The 21,972-nt window shown below is 41.6% G+C and overlaps 1 protein-coding gene across 1 annotated transcript in view; it reads right to left on the bottom strand.

The window, feature by feature from the left end:
• The window catches only part of DNER (delta/notch like EGF repeat containing), a 1,567,341-nt gene that overhangs the window by 376,343 nt on the left and 1,169,026 nt on the right, over positions 1 to 21,972 (bottom strand). Inside the window, exon 8 of the mRNA XM_069618306.1 lies at positions 12,051 to 12,275. Coding sequence (XP_069474407.1) covers positions 12,051 to 12,275 — 225 coding nt within the window. The remainder of the gene's footprint in view (positions 1 to 12,050; positions 12,276 to 21,972) is intronic.

Below are 21,972 nucleotides of genomic sequence, written 5' to 3'. Positions count from 1 at the left end.
TGGTCCTGGTACTTCCATAATCGACCAAAGAAAACGCAAGGTAAGTTTGAGGGGAGATTTGCAACTTCCCATCCAGCTCCCTACTGTAAGAAAGGTCTTGCTCAAGTGTCATGGCCAGGGGGTCTTTTGTAGTTTTCCAACAATTGAAGATGACATCCAACTATAAACTTTGCCTAATTGTGGCCTTTAGCAAAGAGGGGGTGACGTTTCTTTCATAGCCAAATTATACTATACAATTGAATTCCAAGACAGAAAGAAAAAAAATAACAGTGTGGCCAGTTAACGACTTTAAAAAATACATATGCAAAGCTATACGACATGGCTGATAAAATCTATGAAAAGACAGGAGTATGCATTTTGCGGTAAATCTAGTACATTTCCATTTGAAAATAAAAAAAAACTATTTCATGGAAACTGCTCCTATTAGATGGGAAGAGGTGGAAATTTACAACTTTACACAGGCATATAGATGAGGGTAAGATTCGACAGCAATTAGTATCCTGATTTTTTCTGTTTGATCGATAAGAACCAAACATGAATGAACCTTCAGACTCCATATTAAACATTCTGGAGAAATTTGCAAAGAAAGGCCAGGCAAATGTTACAATTTGACACTGTTTCAGAAGCAAGCACGCCAAAATGTCAGAAGATTCACTCTTGAAGAGGAAGCAAGTAAGGCTTTTGTTTTTAATTGGATTTTCAATAAATAATGAGGCCTGAACTTCATCCTTGTCGTTTTTTTTACTGGAAAGTGCCAATGCAGGACACTTTCACTGATGGCAAACCAATGGGGTTATAAGATCATATTACATTCATTTTTAGGATGTAAGGTAATTGGGTTAGTGAGACACGGTACAGATTACCCCTTTTAATTATGGCATAGCATATTATTCTAGGTATATGAGTGACAGAACATCATTTGAAACAACTTTAATTATAAAAAAAATGAAATGATCACTTTTTAAGGCCAGCATGTCTGCAAGATTTTGAAACACCCCTTGCAATCTTTATTTACCTGTAAGATCGCTCTGTTTCTACTACCCACTGATGTTACTTTGCTATGCACAGTTGTACCAGTAGTCATAGACTCACAGAAGGAGCCTGCACATCGTCCCAATATAAAAAATGAGCAGAATAGGGGCAGAGGTCAGCTTTCAACCTAGAGGATCAATCTTTGTAGAAATGATTGGCTGCTCCTCCTGGCACATTGCATTTGTGGAGATTGTTCATGCATGCTCACAATACAGTTACAGCTTGCGCTCACTATTCGATGCCTCACCTGCTCAAAATGTCACCTCCACACTCCTTCTTGTCGTCCTTCCATCTGCTGGTCTCTTGGTCCTTCACTAATATCTCCTCTGTCCTCACCCAAACAACTCACACTTTCTATTTCCTGCTGGCCGTTTGTGCCCCCCTCTCCTCTATCTCCGGATTGACTCTCTATTCATGGCCAATCTGGCCCTGTCTTCCCCGCCCCGGGATTGTTACAGACAGACACATCTTTTATGGCCCTTTCAGCACCGCCCCCCTTTCTCTGCACTGCGCGGTTGTCCACCGTGGATCGGAAATCACAGTTGAATATTTTGCCTGTTTTTGTTAAGGGCCTGACCGCCCATGAGGTAAGTCCTTGGTTGGGCTGATGCGGTTGTGGTTTCTGGTGGTCTAAAGGGACCACATTGGTTACCCTTCTGAGCATGCTTTGGTTAGAGTGTGATGCACAGCATAGAGTGTAGCCGCATAGGAGCTACTGCTCCTGACTCAGCGGATGCCTTCTCTCTGTGCATGCCATGTGAACCGGGCTCTCTGCTAATGCTCCAGCCGTTGATCACATCATCACAGACATGCTCCTTCCGGTGTGGTCTTCTATCACTGTGGTATGGGGCGCTGATGTTTCTTCTTGTTGGGTCCACTCTTGCTTCCTGAAAAGGGAGAGAACACTTGGCCACCATTTTGGGTCAAACGCATGGGGTGATGCCCAGATGTACTGCTTGCAGGCAACTTGGCACTTGGCGAAGGGGAAGCATTTGTGGCCCTCTTTGCTACTGCCACCACCATTTGAGTTATAATGGACCGGGGGTTTCTCCCAAAAGAATCTACTCCCTCTGGCTGATAGGGGTCTGTACTCTCTCCTGACAAGGTCAGGAGACTGAGCTTGTAACACTGTCCACCGTTTCTTTTGTTTACTTATGCATGGCAATGAAATTCAAAGTCCCTTGGAGTCAGTATTCTGGGAACTGTTTGCAAATTGTTTTAGGAATCATATTTGCAAATATGGGACTGGGATAATTATTCTTGTTATGAAGGATGCATCTTCTGTGCTTTGAAGGTCACTGACCAGACATTTTGGGAAGAACGTTTTCCCAAATGTTTACGATTCAGTAGCGTGTTCTTCAAGGCGTTTGCATTAAGTTGTGTTGTACTATCTCCCTTTTGCCCTTGACAACTGGAGAGACAAGGTTTCAGAATCTTGAGGAAGACCTCATTTTCACGTGTACCCGATAAACATTGACTTCTGCATTTTCCAATACTGCGCTAATGGCTTTGAGCAATTATGTTCCATTTCTGGACAGCACGTTGAAGGGGTCTTGATGGTGTTTATGAGGGAAGAGGGGGCTAGGCTCCATCCAGCGAGAGCACAGCATGGAGCTCCAGGAAGATTGCTGTGCTTGCATTTGATGCTCAGAAAGGGGGTCCAATCACAGCAGGAGAAAGTTGCGACATTTTATCCTTTGACCGTTAATAAAACGTCGCAACAGGGCAATCATGGGATTTTCAGCGATTAATATCTTAGCTGATTGTCTCAGCTTTGAGGTCGTCAAATTCTGCTGAGAATGATTGCATGGGCTTCTAAGTGGCATAAGACGGTTGCCAGTCAATTCGTCGAAAAAAATTGGTCGACCAGACAAATGGTCGAATCAAATTGGTCGAAAACCATTTCGTCGAAATTTTTTTTTTTCTATTTTAACCCTTTTTTTTTTTTTTTTTTGGGGGGGGGTCCCCCCCAACCCCCTTTTTTTCTCTAAAAACCCATTTTTTAACAAAACGAAAACCCAAAAAATAAATATATAAATAAAAAAAAAATTTCGACGAAATGGTTTTCGACCAAATTGCGTCGACCAAATTGCAGTCGACCAGTTTTTTTTCGACGAGTTGACTGGACACCGCATAAGACCTCCAGTGAGTGCTTATGGGTGACTTGTTCTGAGCAGATCTAATTCTGCTGGTGGGTTGGGAAGTCAGAATATGAAGCAGATTAGACATTTCCCTGCAGCAACACCATATAGTGATTACATATTATAATTATGTACGTCTGTGTCCCCAGCAAAGGGCATCCACTTTTCTGGAAGCCACGTTCCCGGCGTAATGCATGGAACTGTTGAGTAGAAGTTGCAAGCAAAGGAGAGAGGCTGTGTGCATTAGTTGAGGTGAGTGGCTAGTGTAGAAGAGGGCTATGCGGCTGTGCAATCGCCAAAATTAACAATTGTGATGTCAGCAAAAGTAACAGCCTTTGTATATATCGAACAAGGGATCGGGCGAACCCGGATGTGCAGAGACCAAATATTTAATGATAATTAGATTAGGCAAAAAATATAGGTTGCTAAATATAGGTTAACGATTGTCACAGGTGAGTAAACGCCAAACATTCCCCTAGTGAAGTAAGATGGCGAATGGCGATTTATTGTTGCTCTCAGGATGTTGGTTCTTTTTTTTACAGCGCACTGAGCATTTCTGCATAAGAGAATATTCATGCGGACAGATCCATGTGCATGGTTAAAATTGAGACTCATTTATTTGCATACTTATTGTATAGAACATAAAACAGGGTCTGCTCTCAGTATTGTAGTGTCTAACAGTATAAGAACTTCCTTCTACACTCTGCCTCAAATCCGCTGAAGTGCTACTCGCTTGCACTTTGTTGATCTGCTGCCATGCTGGGAAGTCTGGAGAAAGCCTGTTGAAAGTCTGCTAAACACTGAACGCACCTTCGGAGCCAGCTCATGAGGCTTGTTAAGTGCTTGCTGACAGCCAACAGGATCCTGTTTGACAAAGGGAAAAGAATGGTGTGAATTTGATGCATGCTTTATCTAGAGAGCCAAGGGTGGATAGGTGTACAGGCTCGGACTGGCCTGTAGGGCAATCGGCCCATGGCCACACCAAAAACACAAAATGCTGGCGTGGGCCATTTTTTTTGGTCAATTTTGGCCAGTTTGATGAGTTATTCATTCTGCAGCTGGTAGTTTTGATCAGTGTTGCTGAATAAATATTCTTTAAAATGCACAATTTGCATCACACTTGATCTTAAAACGCCCCCTTAGTTACTATTCAAACAGTGTCACAGAAGGAATGAATAGCCATTTGCAACGTTGGGCCCCATTTTTCATTGGTGCCCGAGACAATGTTATGGCCCAGTACGACCCTGCATAGGTAAACAGAAAAGTGTTGGTCTCTGGCATGAGGGTTGTCTGCACTTCGCAAGTGCAAAACCCGTGCATGAATCAAGAACCTTTTAAAACAAGCATTGTTGTTGCTTTTGCTTTTGCGTAGATATGGGAAAAGTATTTTCCATGCATTGCCGTAATGGTACTAACTGGCCATTAATGGTATGACTGCAGTGCCTGGAAAATGCTGATCTAATACCCATACACAAGCCAAAACTGCTTCTTTTCAACAGGACTTTAGTGAAGGCCATGCATACTATGTATAAATACATTGGCTAAAGGCAGGCCCGGTTAAGACATTTTTATTACATAAGTAGCATGTTTACAACTCCAATTAAGTCATTAATGCTCAGAAGTTTGCTTTGAAAAAACATTGGAAGGCACTTTACGTGCAAAGTTTGATGATAAGGCTTGATTAAAGATAGCTCAAAGAGTTCCCATGAGGAGGTGTTTTGAGCGGGGAGGGGCAGGAACTTGGTGGAAATGGCCATAGGGATTAGCATGGCCATGGGTAGTCCATGGGTGGGAAAATAACCAAACAACACCTACAAGCTTTGTGTCCCGCCTAGTTTGACATTTTGCCCTATCTGTACCCTAATGCAATAGTTTTAGCTAATAGGTGCCGCTAAAGCACCAATTAAAGGGATGGTCTAGTAAAAAATGTTATTTAAAAAATAGATAGGCCACATAAAAAAAATATACTAGCATCCTCCGTTTTAAAACTTCCTATGTAAAATTTTGAGCTATTCAAGCTCAAAATTCGAAAAAGCAAGCACAGGGGCGCCGCCATTTTGTGAAATGGAGGCCCTCCTGTGCTGGTTTTTGCGGCACTAATGAAGGAAAAGCCAGCCAGCTGTAGTAAACAAAGTCTACCGCTGGGTGGCTTTCCCTTCATTAGTGTCGGGACTCGGAGGACGCGGACCGGAGACCAGAGCAGGAAAGCTGCAGCTGAATCTCGGTAAGTGCTATTTATTTTTTTTACAAAAAATAAGCACTCACTGCGGTTTTTTTCTAAGTTTTCCGGGCTGGAGGAGCCCGGAAAACTTAGAAATAAAACCGCAGCTTTAAAAACGTTGTATTTATGTTTGCGGTCGCTTTTGAAGCGACCGCAAACATAAATACAACGTTATTGTGTTGGAAAACGCTGCGGTTTTTCGTTCCAAGTTTCTCAGGCTCCTCCGGCTCGGAGGAGCCTGAGAAACTTGGAAAGAAAAACCGCAGCGTTTTCCAACACAACCGCGTGTGTTTCTGCCTGCTGTGGCTATCACTTTGGGTCTCCGGTGCTCGAGCACCGGAGACCCAAAGTGAAAGCCACAGAAGGCAGAAACACATGCGGTTATGTTTACATGCAGCGTAGTGTTTCTACCTGCAGCTGATTTCCCATTTGGGGCTCTCGGGCTCCCCGTGGGGAGCCCGAGAGCCCCAAATGGGAAATGCTAAATGCTTCGTTGTCTGCCTAAATCTGCTTTCCCATTTGGGGCTCTCATGCTCCCCGGGGGGAGCCCGAGAGCCCCAAATGGAAAAGCAGATTCAGGCAGACACAACGCGGTTGTTTTCCGCAATGCCACGTTGTGTCTGCCTGAATCTGCTTTTCCATTTGGGGCTCTCGGGCTCCGGAGCCCGAGAGCCCCAAATGGTAAAGCAGATTCAGGCAGACACAACGCGGTTGTGTTGGAAAACGCTGCGGTTTTAAAACCGCAGCGTTTTCCAACACAATAACGTTGTATTTATGTTTGCGGTCGCTTCAAAAGCGACCGCAAACATAAATACAACGTTTTTAAAGCTGCGGTTTTATTTCTAAGTTTTCCGGGCTCCTCCAGCCTGGAAAACTTAGAAAGAAAAACGCAGCTAGTGCTTATTTTTTGTAAAAAAAATAAATAGCACTTACCGAGATTCAGCTGCAGCTTTCCTGCTCTGGTCTCCGGTCCGCGTCCTCCGAGTCCCGGCACTAATGAAGGGAAAGCCACCCAGCGGTAGACTTTGTTTACTACAGCTGGCTGGCTTTTCCTTCATTAGTGCCGGAAAAGCAAAAGCCAGCACAGGAGGGCCTCCATTTCACAAAATGGCGGCGCCCCTGTGCTTGCTTTTTCGAATTTTGAGCTTGAATAGCTCAAAATTTTACATAGGAAGTTTTAAAACGGAGGATGCTAGTATATTTTTTTTATGTGGCCTATCTATTTTTTAAATAAAAAATGTTACTAGACCATCCCTTTAATAGCTCAAACTAAAAAGGATGGTGCCCATTTCCGTGCTAGCTTCACAATGTTTCTCGTTGGCAAGATGACGCAGAACCTATCAGAGAAAACCCTGCGGCAGAAAGCCCACTCTCAAAGCAGCACAGGCCTTGTTAACCTCAGCAGAGTGGCAAACTTTATTAAAACCAAACATTGCAATAATCTTGCAGCTCTGGAATAGGTACCAGAGCTTTTCACAGCTGGTAGTTCCGCAAGGGAGCACATTGTTAATCTGTTTTTTTTAAAGTGTTTGTAGTGGCCATGTTGAGTGCTTCGAGGCTGTCTGTTAAGTGGCACTCTGGCAGGGCAATAACACTAGTGGGTACGCTGGAGGAAACTGCATACCTGAACTTGGCAGGGAGTGGCCAATCACAAGCTTATACCTCTGGAGAGCCTTTCAAGGTGCTAATGGCACCTGTAATCTTTCCCCGCAAAGGATTTGTGGGTAGACTGCAAAGAATAGAAACTGTCATGTTGGACATGGGTGTACAATATCTGCAGTGCCAGGTAATCAGAATAAAAGAAATAACAAATAAAGAATGGTTTCAAATACACCCTCGAGATGAGGGAAGTATGGATTCGGAGCAGTGGGGCAAGGTGAAAAACTTGATTGAAGCTACAAACTCCTAAACTAAAACGATTTCAACTTGCACTGCAAATACATTTCTGCATGAAGTCAATTCTTTTTCTTAGCTTGTATTTTCCCCTGGGGAACCTAGCAATAGGGATCTGCCAGGATACTCATATGGTGTCCCCGTGAAGAAATTGACCTGAAGTCTATCATGGGTGGAATTTGATGGAGCACATCACTGCACTACTGGAATCTAGAGGGGGTTATGGGGGTGGCTGCACAATCACGGGTTCAGGCATCACGCCACTGGATGGCAATGTATAGGTAGCTAGGGGGAGACAAATCTAATACATTTGGTTACATGTTTTCAGAATCAGTGCTAGAAGTTGATATACAGCCGGTGTAAATCCCTTAAAATGGCCGCTCTTAAGGCAAAGCTTTAACAAGAAAGATTACTGAAATCCTGAAAGCCGGGGTGGGCAGGCCTATAGGGAACTCTGGAGATTTCCCAGTAGGGTTCTGCACCCTGGGGCTCTTGTGTGTGGTATTTCCAAATGTTGCCACAGGAAAAGGAGTGGGTTTGCTCAAAATGTGCAATGTGGGGCCCCCTTGAAAATTATTTACAGGGCCTCTTTTGGATCCCAGTCCAGTCCTGCCTGAAAGAGTTTGCAATGCTTGAAATCTGGCCTAATTCATCCACAATTGCATCTGCCTTTCAAAATAAGGAAAGAGGATTTAGTGAGAAATGTGATAACTAGATAGATCAAACACCTAAACATCCCATGCTTGAAGCCCCCCCTCCCTGCTTCTACTAAATATGCCAGCTCCTCCACTACCCCCATGCCCTTACTTATAAGCCCCTGAGTGCAACCCCCTATGTACAGTTCTATGCTGCTCCCCATCTAGGTTTGCCTTTTACAAAACCAAATCATAAAACATATGCAATATGGAAGCTAAATCAGGGTGATACAGTACTGCCCGTATCACTTAAGAGCTTGAATCTAAAGTCGATTTGGGAGCAATGTTATGAAACTTGAGGCATAAGGAAGCAACGCTCATTTATAAATCTCTTTTAAGCCAGGGTTACAAAATCCTCTTCCCAGATATATTGTTTGGTAAAAGTATGTATGCCGCAATACGATTTGGGTGGTATTTCCTCACGAAATACTGCAAAATTTGAATACCAGTTTCTGCAGGGTCTTCGTGATAGAGTCATGTAGACCCTGTAGCTTTTCCCCGTTTTGGACTCCATTCAGTAAATGCTGGTAAAACGGGTTACAGTGTTTATAACGAAATTAAAATAGTGACAAACTTTTTCAGTGAAACAATAACGAGCAAAATATCGAATTTATTTATAAACGTATATGTGTGGGGTGGGGAAAGGGTTTAAAAAGTGTGGGAGGGTTGGGGTCAGTAAAGCAGAGGAACCCCAAAATAAAAGAGAGAAAACAATTCGAAATGTTTCATTATTTTAGAGTGACTGAAAAATGTGTCACTATTTTTCTGATAGTTATAAAGACATGTAACCAGTTAAAATGGATCTATGTGATTACTGCAGCAAAACAAATCTGACTCCCAAAATGTCTAATTTCTTTTCTCGCACATGTCAGCCCAATTATATTTATTTATTTATTTAAATTCTTAGTAACGCGCCAAAATCGCCCAGAGGCCTCACGGCGCACATAAAACAAACAAAACAGTGACAGAGAGAGAGAAAAAGTGAGGAGCGGACATCTGAAAAAAAGACCATTTGGAAATGACTAATGAGTGTTGAAGAGATGGGTCTTAAGATTTTTTTTTTATTAATCAGTGAGGGGGAACTCTTAAGATGAAGAGGTAGAGAGTTCCAGAGAGCAGGGGCAGCGACACTGAAGATGGTTTTGCCAAATTTGACTGAGCGGAAGCGAGGCTGACTAAGCCTGGCTTGCTCAGTGGACCTGAGTAATAGACCTGGGACATAGTGATGAATACACTGTGTCAAGTAGATGGGTGCAGAGTCGATCAGGCATTTGAATGTAAGAGTGAGGATCTTGAAGGATACACTATGCTTAATGGGCAACCAGTGCAATTTTGTCCTGGCATCAGTAATAGAAGAATGCCTGGGTAGACCAAGCACTGCTCGGACTGCACCATTTTGGGTCGTCTGGAGAGCGGTGATGTTAGCTGCCAACGTGCATGCAAGGAGACTGTTGCAATAGTCTAACCTGGAATTAACAAAGGCAGATGCAAGAAGGGACATGTTGCTGACAGATAGGAAAGGGCGCATTGCACAAAGTTGCCTATTAATTCAGCTACAGGTTGCCCTGGTTTTAGCGACATGCAAGCGCATTAAGAGCTCAACGTCAATGGTGACGCCAAGGATTTTAACGCTTTGGGCCACTGGAATAGACACATTGGCAATCGTAAATGAGGCATATTCCTTAGGGAGGTTTTTTAACATATGACTTGATCCTGCAATGAGGATCTCAGTTTTATCCGCATTCAGAGCCATGAAATTCTGGCTCCTCCACGAATGTATGATGGAATAGATGGCAAAGATGGCCTTGGAGTCAATGGTGTAGGAGCCGGGCAGTTCTAAGACAACCTGGGTGTTGTCAGCGTAGTTGGTATACAGGACACCCAGGTCGTCAAGCAGAAGAAGCAGGGGGAGAATATAAATATTAAACTGAGTGGGAAATAGGGAAGATCCCTTGGGGACACCACATGTGAGCAGAGAAGGTATAGAGGATGCATTTTGGATAACCAGGTGGGCGTTCCGAGGACCAAGGAAAGAGACTAGCCATTGTGTGGTGGGATGTGAGCAGCTGACAAGGGATTGTAGCCTTGTTTCCAGGAGCGCATGGTCGGCCAACTTGAATGCTGCAGAGAGATCTAACAGCATCAAAAGTGCAGGATGGCCACGATCGATAATGGATCCTAAATTGGATTTTAAATCCAGCATGTCAGTTTCTGTGCCATGACAGGCTCGATAACCAGACTGACAAGGCCCAAGGATGGCATTGTCGTCAATAAATGTATATAGCTGAAGATAGGCCACTCGGTCCTTCACCTTCAAAAGCAAGGGCACATTGGTGATAGGGCGGTAATGTTTGGCAAGAAGGGGGTCCAGATTGGCCTTCTTGAGCAGGGGCATAATCCATGCTTCCTTGAGGTTTGTTGGTACCTGGCCCTCAATAAAGGACTGATTGATCAGTTTGTTGATCCAGGGACTAATAGTCTCCAGGCATTGTCCCAGCAACCTAGATGGACAAGCATCGCCTTTACATGAGGTGGGCTTAATTTTTGAGTATGATCAAAGTCACTTCAGAAATGGTGCAAGGGGTGAAGGAAAAAAAGGGCTTTGTTGTAGGGGAATTATGAGTCGTCCATGGTGATGAATGAGGAAGAGAATCAATAGGTGCACTAGCGAGAGAATGGTCATGGCCAGTCTTGGATGACGAGAGTTGTTTACCAGAAAGTGGTTCAGTTAAATGAATAGATGTAAGAACGAGAAATGAAGACGGGGCAGTAACAGAGGCATTAGTAGAAGTCGACACACTAGCTTCTAGATGTGTGGCGATTTTTGCAGAGAAGGCATTATGGATGGTTTGACACCAGGCGGCATCCTGAGGTGCCTGCACAGTTGACTGCGTGTTAGAATTAAATTCTTGAAGGATGGAAAAAGTTCCTTGGATCTGGATTTAGCTTGAGGAATATAATCGCAGTAATAGGCTCCTTTTGCCTTAGTCACAGCCGATTTGAATGTTGTATTGACCTTTAGTAGGCGGCGAGCCGATCTGGAGAGGGATGTTTTCGCCATGCACGTTCTGCTGCGCGTCTATGATGTCTTAATGCCAGGATTTTGTCATTGAACCAGTGTTTGGTAAGGGTTTCTGGTTTAATGAGTCTGGTACTAATGGGGGCAAATCCTCCACAATAGAATCCAGTGTGTTTTTCAAATGTTCAGAAATGTCAGTAGAGTCTTCAAGTTTACACAGATTACCCAATCTGTTAGTGAGATTGTGGGATAATCTTTCAGGGGTTTGTTTTTTTAATGGAGAGCCTAGGTATGGTGTAAACTCTGGGAGATACAGTGGGGAGAGTGATCGTAAATTTCAGCAAAGAGTGATCTGGCCAGGGGCATGGTGTGATCGTGGGGAGGGAGGCTTGAATTTCATGAAACAGAACCCAGTCAAGGATATGACCACCTACATGGGTAGATTTGGTTACCTGCTGACAAAAACCAATAGAGGATAGAGCAGCAAGCATATATGCAGAACAATCCCCTGCAGCACCCCGCTTTACTCCCCTCAAATTATATATTACCCAAACTCACCCCCACATATAATTGCGTTGAAATGCAGTCAAATTATTGGCATTTTGGGATTCCCGATTTTGGGTCGAGAAATTATGGGGAGATACCCGGTAAAACCACATTCCTTCACTACCGTATTCATCACCGTATTTATGAAGAGATAAAAGCAAGTGTATTTTAAGAGCTTTGGTAACAGAGCTCATACTTTGGCAGCATTGTAAAATACCACGTACATTACTACTCCCCCAAAACTCGAAATGGGCATCCTTACTATGCAAGATTGAATCTTATCCTCTATTATTCCATCACATTTGGAAGTCACATTCTGTACAAGAAAGAAATCAACAAATTGTGTTGTTTGTGCTGTATTGTTTGATTTTTCAGAGCATCGACTTCAGTGAATATTACATGGAACGTCATTTTTTGTAGAAAATATTAAGCCATTTTGGTCAGCCTGTCAACTTCTGTTGTATCTGTCATGAGGTAATTGTACGAAACTAGTCAATACGCACCTGGAGTACACAGGCACTTGTAACTTGTCCCAACGCTGCGACAAATGCCATGGGCGCAAGGATTCAAAGCACAGAAGTCAATCAGACGAGAGCAGGTTGGCCCAGTGAACCCAGGGCTGCAATTGCAAGAGTAAGAGAGTCGATCGGGATAGCAGGTCCCGTTGTTCTGGCATGGCGACGATACACACGGATCGATTTTTTCCCCGCAGGAAGGTCCAAAAAATCCTTGGTAGAAAAACAAACACATTCATTTTAGGATGCAATTTTAGGTATATATCATTACACAATGCAGCTTATTTGATATGCCTTTGTAACTTTAATGGAAAACTATCATTTGAATATTCACATTGTTAAAGGGACATTTAAACAGTCAAAATATGTAATATCCTCTTGTCACTGCAAGTACACATCTCGATGCTGAAGGTAATTAAATGTGCCAGAATAAATAATTGTGTTCCTTGGAAACTTGCTGCTCATTCAAATCATTAAGCGGACACGATAGGTCTGGTATTGCATGGGAGGTTGATATCCCTAAAAATGAATACAGTGGGCCTCATTACGAGTATGGAGGTAGCCATTCCACTTTTAGCGGCATGGCTTCCCCCATACCGGGTACCTGGTTCCAGAAATAGGGAATTACCGGGCCATTCCGACCTTGCAGGGCCCGGTAATTCCCTTTCCTGGAACCCGGACCCGGTACATCCCCATTCCCATGGAGCCCCCATAGGGCTCAATGGGAATGGGGAGGATGCTAACAACGGGCCCATTAATGACTAATGACGGGCCCGTTGTTAGCATCCTGGTCTGCTAGCGGGTCCCCGTAGGACGCCTGGTTTTACCAGACGTCCTTTGCGGGACCCGCGAGCAGACCTCGTAATGAGGCGGTAGAGGGAAAACGGGGACGGCAGCTCTACTGGCATCGTTATCCCTCTACCACCTTCCTCATAATGAGGCCCAATGTATCCATAGACAACTTGGGGATTTTCCCATGTACTTTCACTAAAAATAACCTTATTTGATCACCCATTTTGGACATAAGTAGTTTAGGCACTCAGAATGATTATAGATCCTAAAGGTTGACTGGGTAAATTTAGTTAGAGGATTGATCCAATTGTGTGGGCTAGGGCATTTTAACTAAAAAGCCACACACAGAGAGTGCCAGCTAGTAGCCATTGCTGGAATTTCACCTCCAGATCAGAGCTACACAGCAAATGCACTATGGGTATATATACTAGCCGACAACTCCCTATGAGAAAAATATCATTGTCTTGGAGGACAGTGCTATTTTATGTATCTTTATCAACCCAAGACTGATCGCTCTCTAAGGTGCAATAACCAACCACATACAGAGTTCTGCTTTACTGGGGATCATCAGTGTGGTGTAGGTCGACATCCTTGTGATTACAGAGCTCGGGCATGATTACCATTCACCAACAATATTATTGTAGACTTTAAAAAATGCAAGAAAAAAACCTGCCTGTATCGTGAGAGTAGAATGGGGCATTTTCAGAAAACGCCAGAGAAACAGTAGAACGAATTTCTATGCATTGAAGAACAGGCATTCCATTTCCAAAAACGTCTTCTTTCAAATATTCCCCTCTGTGAGTATCCTTTTTTTCACTGTCCCCTCAACGTGACAGGCAACTTCCAATTTAACCCTCCAAAGTGAAAGAAAAAACATGGACATATAATTCACTTTCTGGGAAATTGCATGGTTGTTTCTTGAATGCATAAAAAAGCTCTCTAATGTTTCTATGCCTGTTCTGAAATCTGAATGACTGGAATGCAGCCAAACACACTGTATTGGATGCAACCCGAGCCTTCTGATTGGCTCAAAAGTAGTTCAGTAATGGGTTCCATGTGTTAATAATATATATTTACCATTTGGTGCGTCAAGCTGATTAGTTATTACATCTGTTATTGTTCATTTGGCTCAAAGAAATGCAAAGTTCTAAGATGTCAGGTTGCCAGGAAACAGTCAAAGGGTTAAGCCATAGATGAATGGGAACCGACTGCCACATGATCTTGCTAAGACTAAGGTGATGATAATGAGCCTGAAAAGTCATATAGCAGGAGGCTGACAGCGTGCACGCATGTCACCATTACTTCGGTCCACGCATCGATCTCTTGCACAGTGTTGACAATGTGAATTACACTCAACTCGAAAAGGCATCTGGAAAATTAAGTTAATGAGGCGGTTTGAGTTGAAAGCAGCATAAACACTTCAATGGCATCTGCTCCCCATTTCTCATAAGAGCACCTGGCCACCACTGCCACAGCAATGACTGGAGCTAGGGCCATGATATGCGGCACTCCCATGCGAATTACAGGGAGACTCCAGAAGTGGCAGAAGGCATCCCGCAGAACTGCCTGATGATTGCAGCAGCTTTGCCCACACTAGGCCTTCTATATAGGAATTGGGCTGGCAGTGAAACCTTTGCATGATAACCCTTTGGAATGCTCAGAGAGCATTGTCATTGGACAAGCTATGGGCTGTACAACTGGCAGAATTGTGCATATATCTCATGGATTGCTCAAAATGCTTAATTCCAAGGGATGGGGGGGGGGGGTTTACCTGCAGCCAATTCCCTTCACCAGCCTATAATATGTTCACACACACGCACACATATATCTAGATAGATAGATAGATAGATAGATAGATAGATAGATAGATAGATAGATAGATAGATAGATACAGACACACGCACCATATAGCATGATCACTCATTTTGTAACACTCCAGATATTTGGATTACAACTCCCATGATCATTCACCATTGAATAGGCTGACTAGGGATTATGGGAGTTGAAGTCCAAAACATCTGCAGGGCCACATATGGATAATCATCCTAAAGTGTTAAGAGCAACGAGTTTCATAATAACTTTGCACCTTTGCGCCATACAGGGATTATGGGTAAACCTTGAAAAATGACCTTCTTGTGCTCAAGCCTTTAACTTGGTCTTCAGGGCCCATAACAAGGAGAGTTCAACAAATCCAATTTTCAAGAACTGCTAGTTTGTAGCACTGACTTCACCATCAGATAAGGAGAACTTCTTTTGTAATGCTGGCACTCTGTGTTATTTCACACTTTCTAGCAACTTCTCTTGAATGTAGATTTTCCCTTCATATGTGAGACAATACATGTAATTTATCATCTTGAAACACATTTCACATTTTTCATATTTTTCACTCTGATGTGACTATTGATTCCAGTTTGTAAATTACGCTTTGTTGCAAATTGTCATGCAGAAAAAATCTGTCAAATGCATTTGCATTTTACAATAGAAATGAGCAAGACTTTAGCTATGAATGGCTGAGATAATGCTTGCTACAACATTTCTGATTTCTCACCGAAACATAATGAAACTCTGTTTCTCCCAGCAAGTTAATGTTTAGATAAAACGGCCATGGTAATGCTCATTGGCTTTGGCAGAAGTGATAACAACTGAAAAACATGCTTCACGCATGAAAGAACACGGGAAATTAACAAGAAGACGCTCGTTCTTTAGACACACAGATGCTGGCAGAAAATGCAAATCTGTATTGTCGACTGGAGAAAGTGCTATGTCAATCGTTTCACATTTCAAAAACAAGAAAACACATCTCTCCATGCTTTCAAAACTATTGAGATTTTAGAATAAGTCGGTATTGCAAGTTGAACATTTCTATACACATTTTAGGACATTTTAAAAATCATAATTTTTGTATTCATGTATTCATTTGAATACATGAATTACGTCTACTTTTTTGATTGATTGAAATTCCACTTGAACAGTTTGGATATACTAAAAGTATTTGTAACAACGGATCTACCATTCAATCTTTTCACAATGTTTATTAGAGTTCTTTTGAAAAGTTCTTCTTAATTAAATTGTTTGGAACTTTGCAGAAACATGTCGATTGCTAGTTATTAAATTCTAAATCATATGGATTTTTTATGTTTTGAGTTTTTACGTTCTGAAATACATTTGGAATGAACTTAAAAATTGAATTTTATTTTTTTTAAAAACTCTTTCTAGACTTTTCCAGACTATTTCGACTGTTTGAGTTGATATGAGGCTTTTGAGGGACAGGACACGTTTGTTTGTGGCCTCACATTACTCACATAATTACTGCTTTTCCCTGATTAATAGTTTTGATTCCCTCCAAATTGTTGGGGATCAGTACAGTGGAGTAACTTTGCTGAAAATGTTGGGGGAGACATGACATCTGAAGAAAAGGTGCCCCAGCCAAATGAATGGGAACAAAATGGTGTGCCATGAAAGTTGGGCGGGGGGGCAAACTCCTGTCCCCCCCTAAAATTACGCTCATGGATCAGTACCAGCAGTTTCAAGGCCAAAGCTGAACCTGAAGGTTGAATGTCAATCTGGGTGTTTGGGTTCTGATGAGTATCCCCTGGAGCCACAAGAGTTACAAGAACAAGACAAGGAACTTGGCAGTAGGAACAGCAGCAGATAAAATAGGTTGGAAGTGGAGGTCTTTCCTGAGCATGGGCACTGAGTATGTGTATCTGGGGCAGGTACACAGTTTCCACCAGCAAACAGCTTTAGTGCGCTCCAAGCAGCTCAGAAAGAGAGGTGGTAGCTATTGTTTCTGGCTCATTATGAGATGTTTCAGGTGGATTTCTCTGCAGGCTCTTCTTCTGGATCTTTCCAACGCATCCCTTGCACCTGTGCTGGCACAGGTGGGGTCAAAACAAGAGCACTAGAAGCTGACAGCGTTTGACCTTTTATCAAGACTTAACAAGTTTATGGTGTTCCTGGTTTTGTATAAGTCACTTGGAATTTCATTAATAATGGGGATTTTATTCTGTGATGTGTCGAGGTGAGATCAGGTGAGATTGCGGCAGTAGATGAAGAGAGACAAAAATTGGGCAGGAAAGATGATGGAATGGGTTTGAAAATGCTCCCTTCAGAAAATTTGACTTACGGTGTGATGGAAGGCATAGGGTGACTTTATTACTGTGAAATGTATACAGAATAGAGCTCCAAAACCCAGGAAAACATGTTAAACACACTTATTTTGGCAGTCAGTAGTAGCAACAATGACAAGGGCATGGATTCAGGACGACTCATCTGCTAAACTGATGATGTGTACATCAAAACCACTAGAAAGTACCCAATTGTAGAGTGTAATTTGGTGGGTAGCATGGCAAATCATGACTCATTCTTGGGAATACCCTGGTGTCAAATTTCTGGCTATTTTATTTCACAGTTTTAGAGGAGTTGGCAGTGTCAGTAAGGGTGTTATTTGGCTTGTCTAGGGGAAGCTGAGGTTCTCTGTTCAGATACTGTTATATGGAAGGTGGGGGAGGCTTTCCCAATAGGGATTCCATGAGGAAACCTTTTTAATGAGTTTCATTGAGTATTGAAGGGTTTATTTGGTGACTAGTGGTTTAGTATTTTTCAGTGAGGCACGTTGCTCATTAAGTAGTGGGTCATCAGCTTTATTTTTTTTATTTATTGTGCATTTTTGCTGACATTTCGACTTTACACACAGTTGGAAAAAGAAAAATAAGATTATAACTATGCAATACAATGCAAGACAATGAAAACAATTAATTATTAACACAGACTGACATAATAAAATAAAAATAAAACATTCAACATAGGAGATGTACTAACTAAAAATCCAGACATAATAACCATTAAACTGATGATTTTCCAATGAATCATGATATCATCAGCATTAAGATCAGTCACCAAGCAGTCAATATTACTAAGCGATCGAAATCTGAGCATTAAAACAAAATGATTCATTTTACACACCGAAGTAACTGGCTGTATCTATTCAAGGAAATTAAGTTCCTTTAGTATTTTTACGTTCTTGATTGTTAGAACCCTTTCATGGCCAGATATTAAACGTTCCCAGAATGATTCTGTATACAACCAGCCTCTGCAATCTGCAAATTGTCTTACATTTCATGATGATATTATGTAGGGATTGCTTAATCACACCGCCACATAGATTACATTCATTTCCACCATTATAGCTGTGATTTCTGCTACTTTTACAAGATTGAGTCGAATTCTTAGAAAGTTCATTCTTATTTCAGGATATGGAAACATGCTAAATATTTAGGAAGATAATGTTTTGGTTTGTCAAATTTAGAATGAGATTTAATGATGTTATAGTTTCTCATCTGAGCTATGGTACTTATCCAATCTGTGCGAGAAAGTGCTTGTTTAACACCTGTAGGATTGTTTCGTAGATCTATTACAGATTGATCACAACTTTTTTACATTATTTAAGAGCACATTTCGTTCATTGTTCAGTTCTTGTAACACATCGCCATATAGAGTTACTTCAGAGGCAGTTATTATATATCCGGAATAAATCCAGTCAAGTGACATTTTCAAAGATGTTAGGCCCAGCTCATACCTTAAACTTCCAATGGGGTAACTCATGGGGAGATGTAAAAAATGTTTCCACAATTGTCCTTCCATTAGCTCCCAATTGATTAACTGTGAGTTTGAAATAGTGTCTTACCCGTAGAGAAGCAAAGGGACTACGTTAACTTTATAAAACTTTAGCAATGGACTTATGGAAAACTTGCAATATGTTGAATATGTTTTTTCATTTGTGCACCAAATTTAATGATTTTAACATTTCAATCTAATTTACAGGCGCCCCTTGACTGAGAGGATTGTATTTTATACCTAGGTATATAAGATCTTTAACTATCGGGATTTGCAAGTTATTTAAAAGCCATTTATAATTTGTTTTTCTGACACTATGATTCTTAAATATCAGGATTTTTGATTTGTCGGGATTCACTTGTAAATTGTATAGTTCGGCATATGATCCGGAAGCATTCAGTAAACGCTGCAAACCTCTCTGAGTAAAATCGAAGAGGATGACATTGTCCGCGTATGCAATCCACTGTAATGGCTGTAATGTAAGAGGCCCAATCTTGGGGCTTGCTAGAGTGTGACATTTTCCCATAGGCTTGTTGTGAGATTGCATATATGACTAACCCATTTAGAGAGGTTGCTAACCCTTTACGAAATCCTGTCTGGAATTTACTAAGAATCTTGTTCTGTGAAATCTAATCTTCTAGGTCTTTTAGGACTAATGAGGTGAACATTTTTACATCTACCTCTAAAAGGGATATTAGGTGGAAGTTTGATGCAACCTCTCAATCACCACGCTTGTATATAGGTGTCATTATCGCGCTTTACAAGGTACCTGGGATATTCGGGCATTCACTAAAGACGCCTGTGAAGATGCGTGCCCATAAATCGATATACGATTTTAGGATTGCATTGGTAAGCCCATTGGGACTGGCTGCTGCAGATGACAAAGATGTTTTTATTAGATCCTTTACCCAGTGTTCATCTAGATTAAGGTGCCATGTAGCTGTTAGGCATTGAGAGTTGGCAATTGGCTTTTGGTTCTTGAAGATGTCTTTGAAGTCAGTAAACCATTTTTTTCTGAAATTACATTGCTTTGTAGGTAATTTTGAGGGCAGTTCATGCTGTTCACAACACTGCAGAAATTACAGGAATGTTGTGCTAATAGAGTATTTAGCATCAATTCTCCATTTCCTTGGACATGCATGTGTCAATGTGCTCTTGACCAATTGATGTAACTTTTGTTAGATTTTTATTCTCTTACCGATGTTCTACTAGTGGTAGATTAGAATATTTTACTGTATTGATGTTTTTTCTCACCAGGTTTCTTCGTCAAATCTATAAGAGTGTTTTTGTGATTTACATGCTTGGGTCTGAGCTGGTGTTTCTGTATCCCAGAGGAAATTCTTAAACAATTTTGGTTGATACGTTTTGTTTATTATCTCAACATCATTCTGTATTACAATTTTTCAAAGTTTTTAATTCAAATTTTTGCCATTTTGTCTGAATTTGCGAGCTTTATTTTGCCATTATTTATTTCAAGGTGTTCATCATATGTCAGTGTTTTTTGGAGAGATTTTATTTTTATGACTGCTGATAATCTGCTGTGATCGCTTGTGGCCCCATTTAGTATACTAAGAGATTCACAGCAGTCGAACAGAGCTTCAGACATGATTAAGTAATCTAAAATAGAGGCGCTTTTGTATCTTAACCATGTTGCAGTTGGTGGGAGGTCTCTTTTCACATTCCATTCGCATTTTTTAAATTCTAGTCTTTGACACATTTTTTACTGTTTTCTGTTACACTTTTGAATTTTAATCCTGTGATCTTGTCAAACAGATGAATACATTAATATATCTACATTTCAGTATATCTCATCTATCTTGAGTAATACATCTGCCAGATGTTGCATGAATTCGATTAGGGTTGAAGACGTGGGATTCCAATAAAGATTAATAATTATCAAGATTCTGTTGGAATTTAGAGGCCCAAATTCTAATTTGGCAGTTAGTAGACCAGGTTATTCACTAGAGATTAGATCATGTAAACTACGTAGGGAGGTTCGTACAGATATAATAAGACCTCCTGCTGGTCTCCCTAAAATTCCTGCTAAAGCCAATTATTATATAGTTATGAAGCCATCTAGTTATAGTTTCTTTAAAAGCCATGTTTCCTGAAAAATAATCAGGTCTTAGTTGAGGAAAATTTCATTTTGCATATGACCAGTTTCAAAAGAATTTGGACCCCGCGTGTTGTACCCTAAAATTCGTATTTCCTCTCAGGTTAGAGAGAATCTGGGGTATGCCACATTTTCTCATATACAAGACTCATAATTTCAGGTAGGAGAGTCCACATTGCTGATTTGGGATTCATTGGATTTTCAGTCTGTTCTGAGATGTCCTGTTTGGTGTTGTTTCCCTTTCTCACAATGGACAGTTCCTTTCTTTTTTTTAGAGATGATTCTTTGTGAATCTAATTCACTGTCAATCGGGGAAGTAGAGATGTCTATGCCAAGATCTTTAAGTCTGAGTGTTCGCTAATAGTGCTTCTGCTCCCATCCGTGATTTTAGTCTATATCAAGGCAACTCTCACAGGTGTTGGTTTTTACTGTATTTGTTATAATATTGGAGGATGCCTCCTTTTCTAGGAATTTCCCATTGGTCACATACAAGGCTGCTAATTTTGAACATCTCATTGGTTACAAAGTCCCCATCCAATCATAAATCTTTCTTTCTTGATGAGTTCCATTGGGATTTAAGACATCTTCTAGAAGAAGACTGCCTACTCATTGACCCCATCTCCTGGAACAGTGGGATGCATGTCTGAGCCACAGCTGGAGCTCTAGTGATGGGTGACCCCAAAGTGCAGTACTTGGTCCCCTCTTTGAGAGAAATTGAAGAAGATGCATATTAAAGCACATGAGATCTCTGGTAAACAGCAGAGCAGCTACTTGAAGTTCCAAAGTTATTGACTCTGAACAATGGGTTTGGTACACATTGAGAGCTGAAAGTTGGCACAAATCAGTTTGGATCTAGAATTATGAGTGTGATCAAAATCAGCCAACAAGGAGATCAAAGTGCCATCACAGCTCTCACCCCAAAATAACAGACCTCTCAGAGATCAGGCCCCACACCCAGGTGGTACACCACCCACCTCAAATCTCTGAAAACCCTCAAGCACCATCTAGAATGGACCTGGAGAACAAACCCAATCCTCCAAAACACCCCCCCCACACTGGTAAGACTAACAAGGGACTACAGATCGGAAATCATAAAAACCAAAAAAGCATTCTATGGCAACAGAACTTTCACAACCCAAGCAAGGAATTGTTTAGAATGATCTCTGAATTCAAATCGAGAGGTTGCTCAACCCCTTCCTACACCCAACTCCCAATACCTATGCAATGCATTGTCATTACATTTTCATAACATCGCTATCGACAGACATTCTGCCATCATCTCTAAAAAACAAATAATGCCCTCGCCTGTTGCCCGGTCACCCCCCATCCCCTGTCCCAACTCCCTCATGATGCAAACCTTTGCCTCTTTCTCTTCAATCTCACGCCAGG

Source organism: Ambystoma mexicanum, chromosome 10, assembly GCF_040938575.1.
Source record: "Ambystoma mexicanum isolate Mex_15411 chromosome 10, UKY_AmexF1_1, whole genome shotgun sequence".
In the NCBI taxonomy this organism is placed as follows: Eukaryota; Metazoa; Chordata; class Amphibia; order Caudata; family Ambystomatidae; genus Ambystoma; species Ambystoma mexicanum.
Note: the sequence above shows the minus strand (reverse complement) of the source record. Positions and strands in the feature narration are given on the sequence as shown.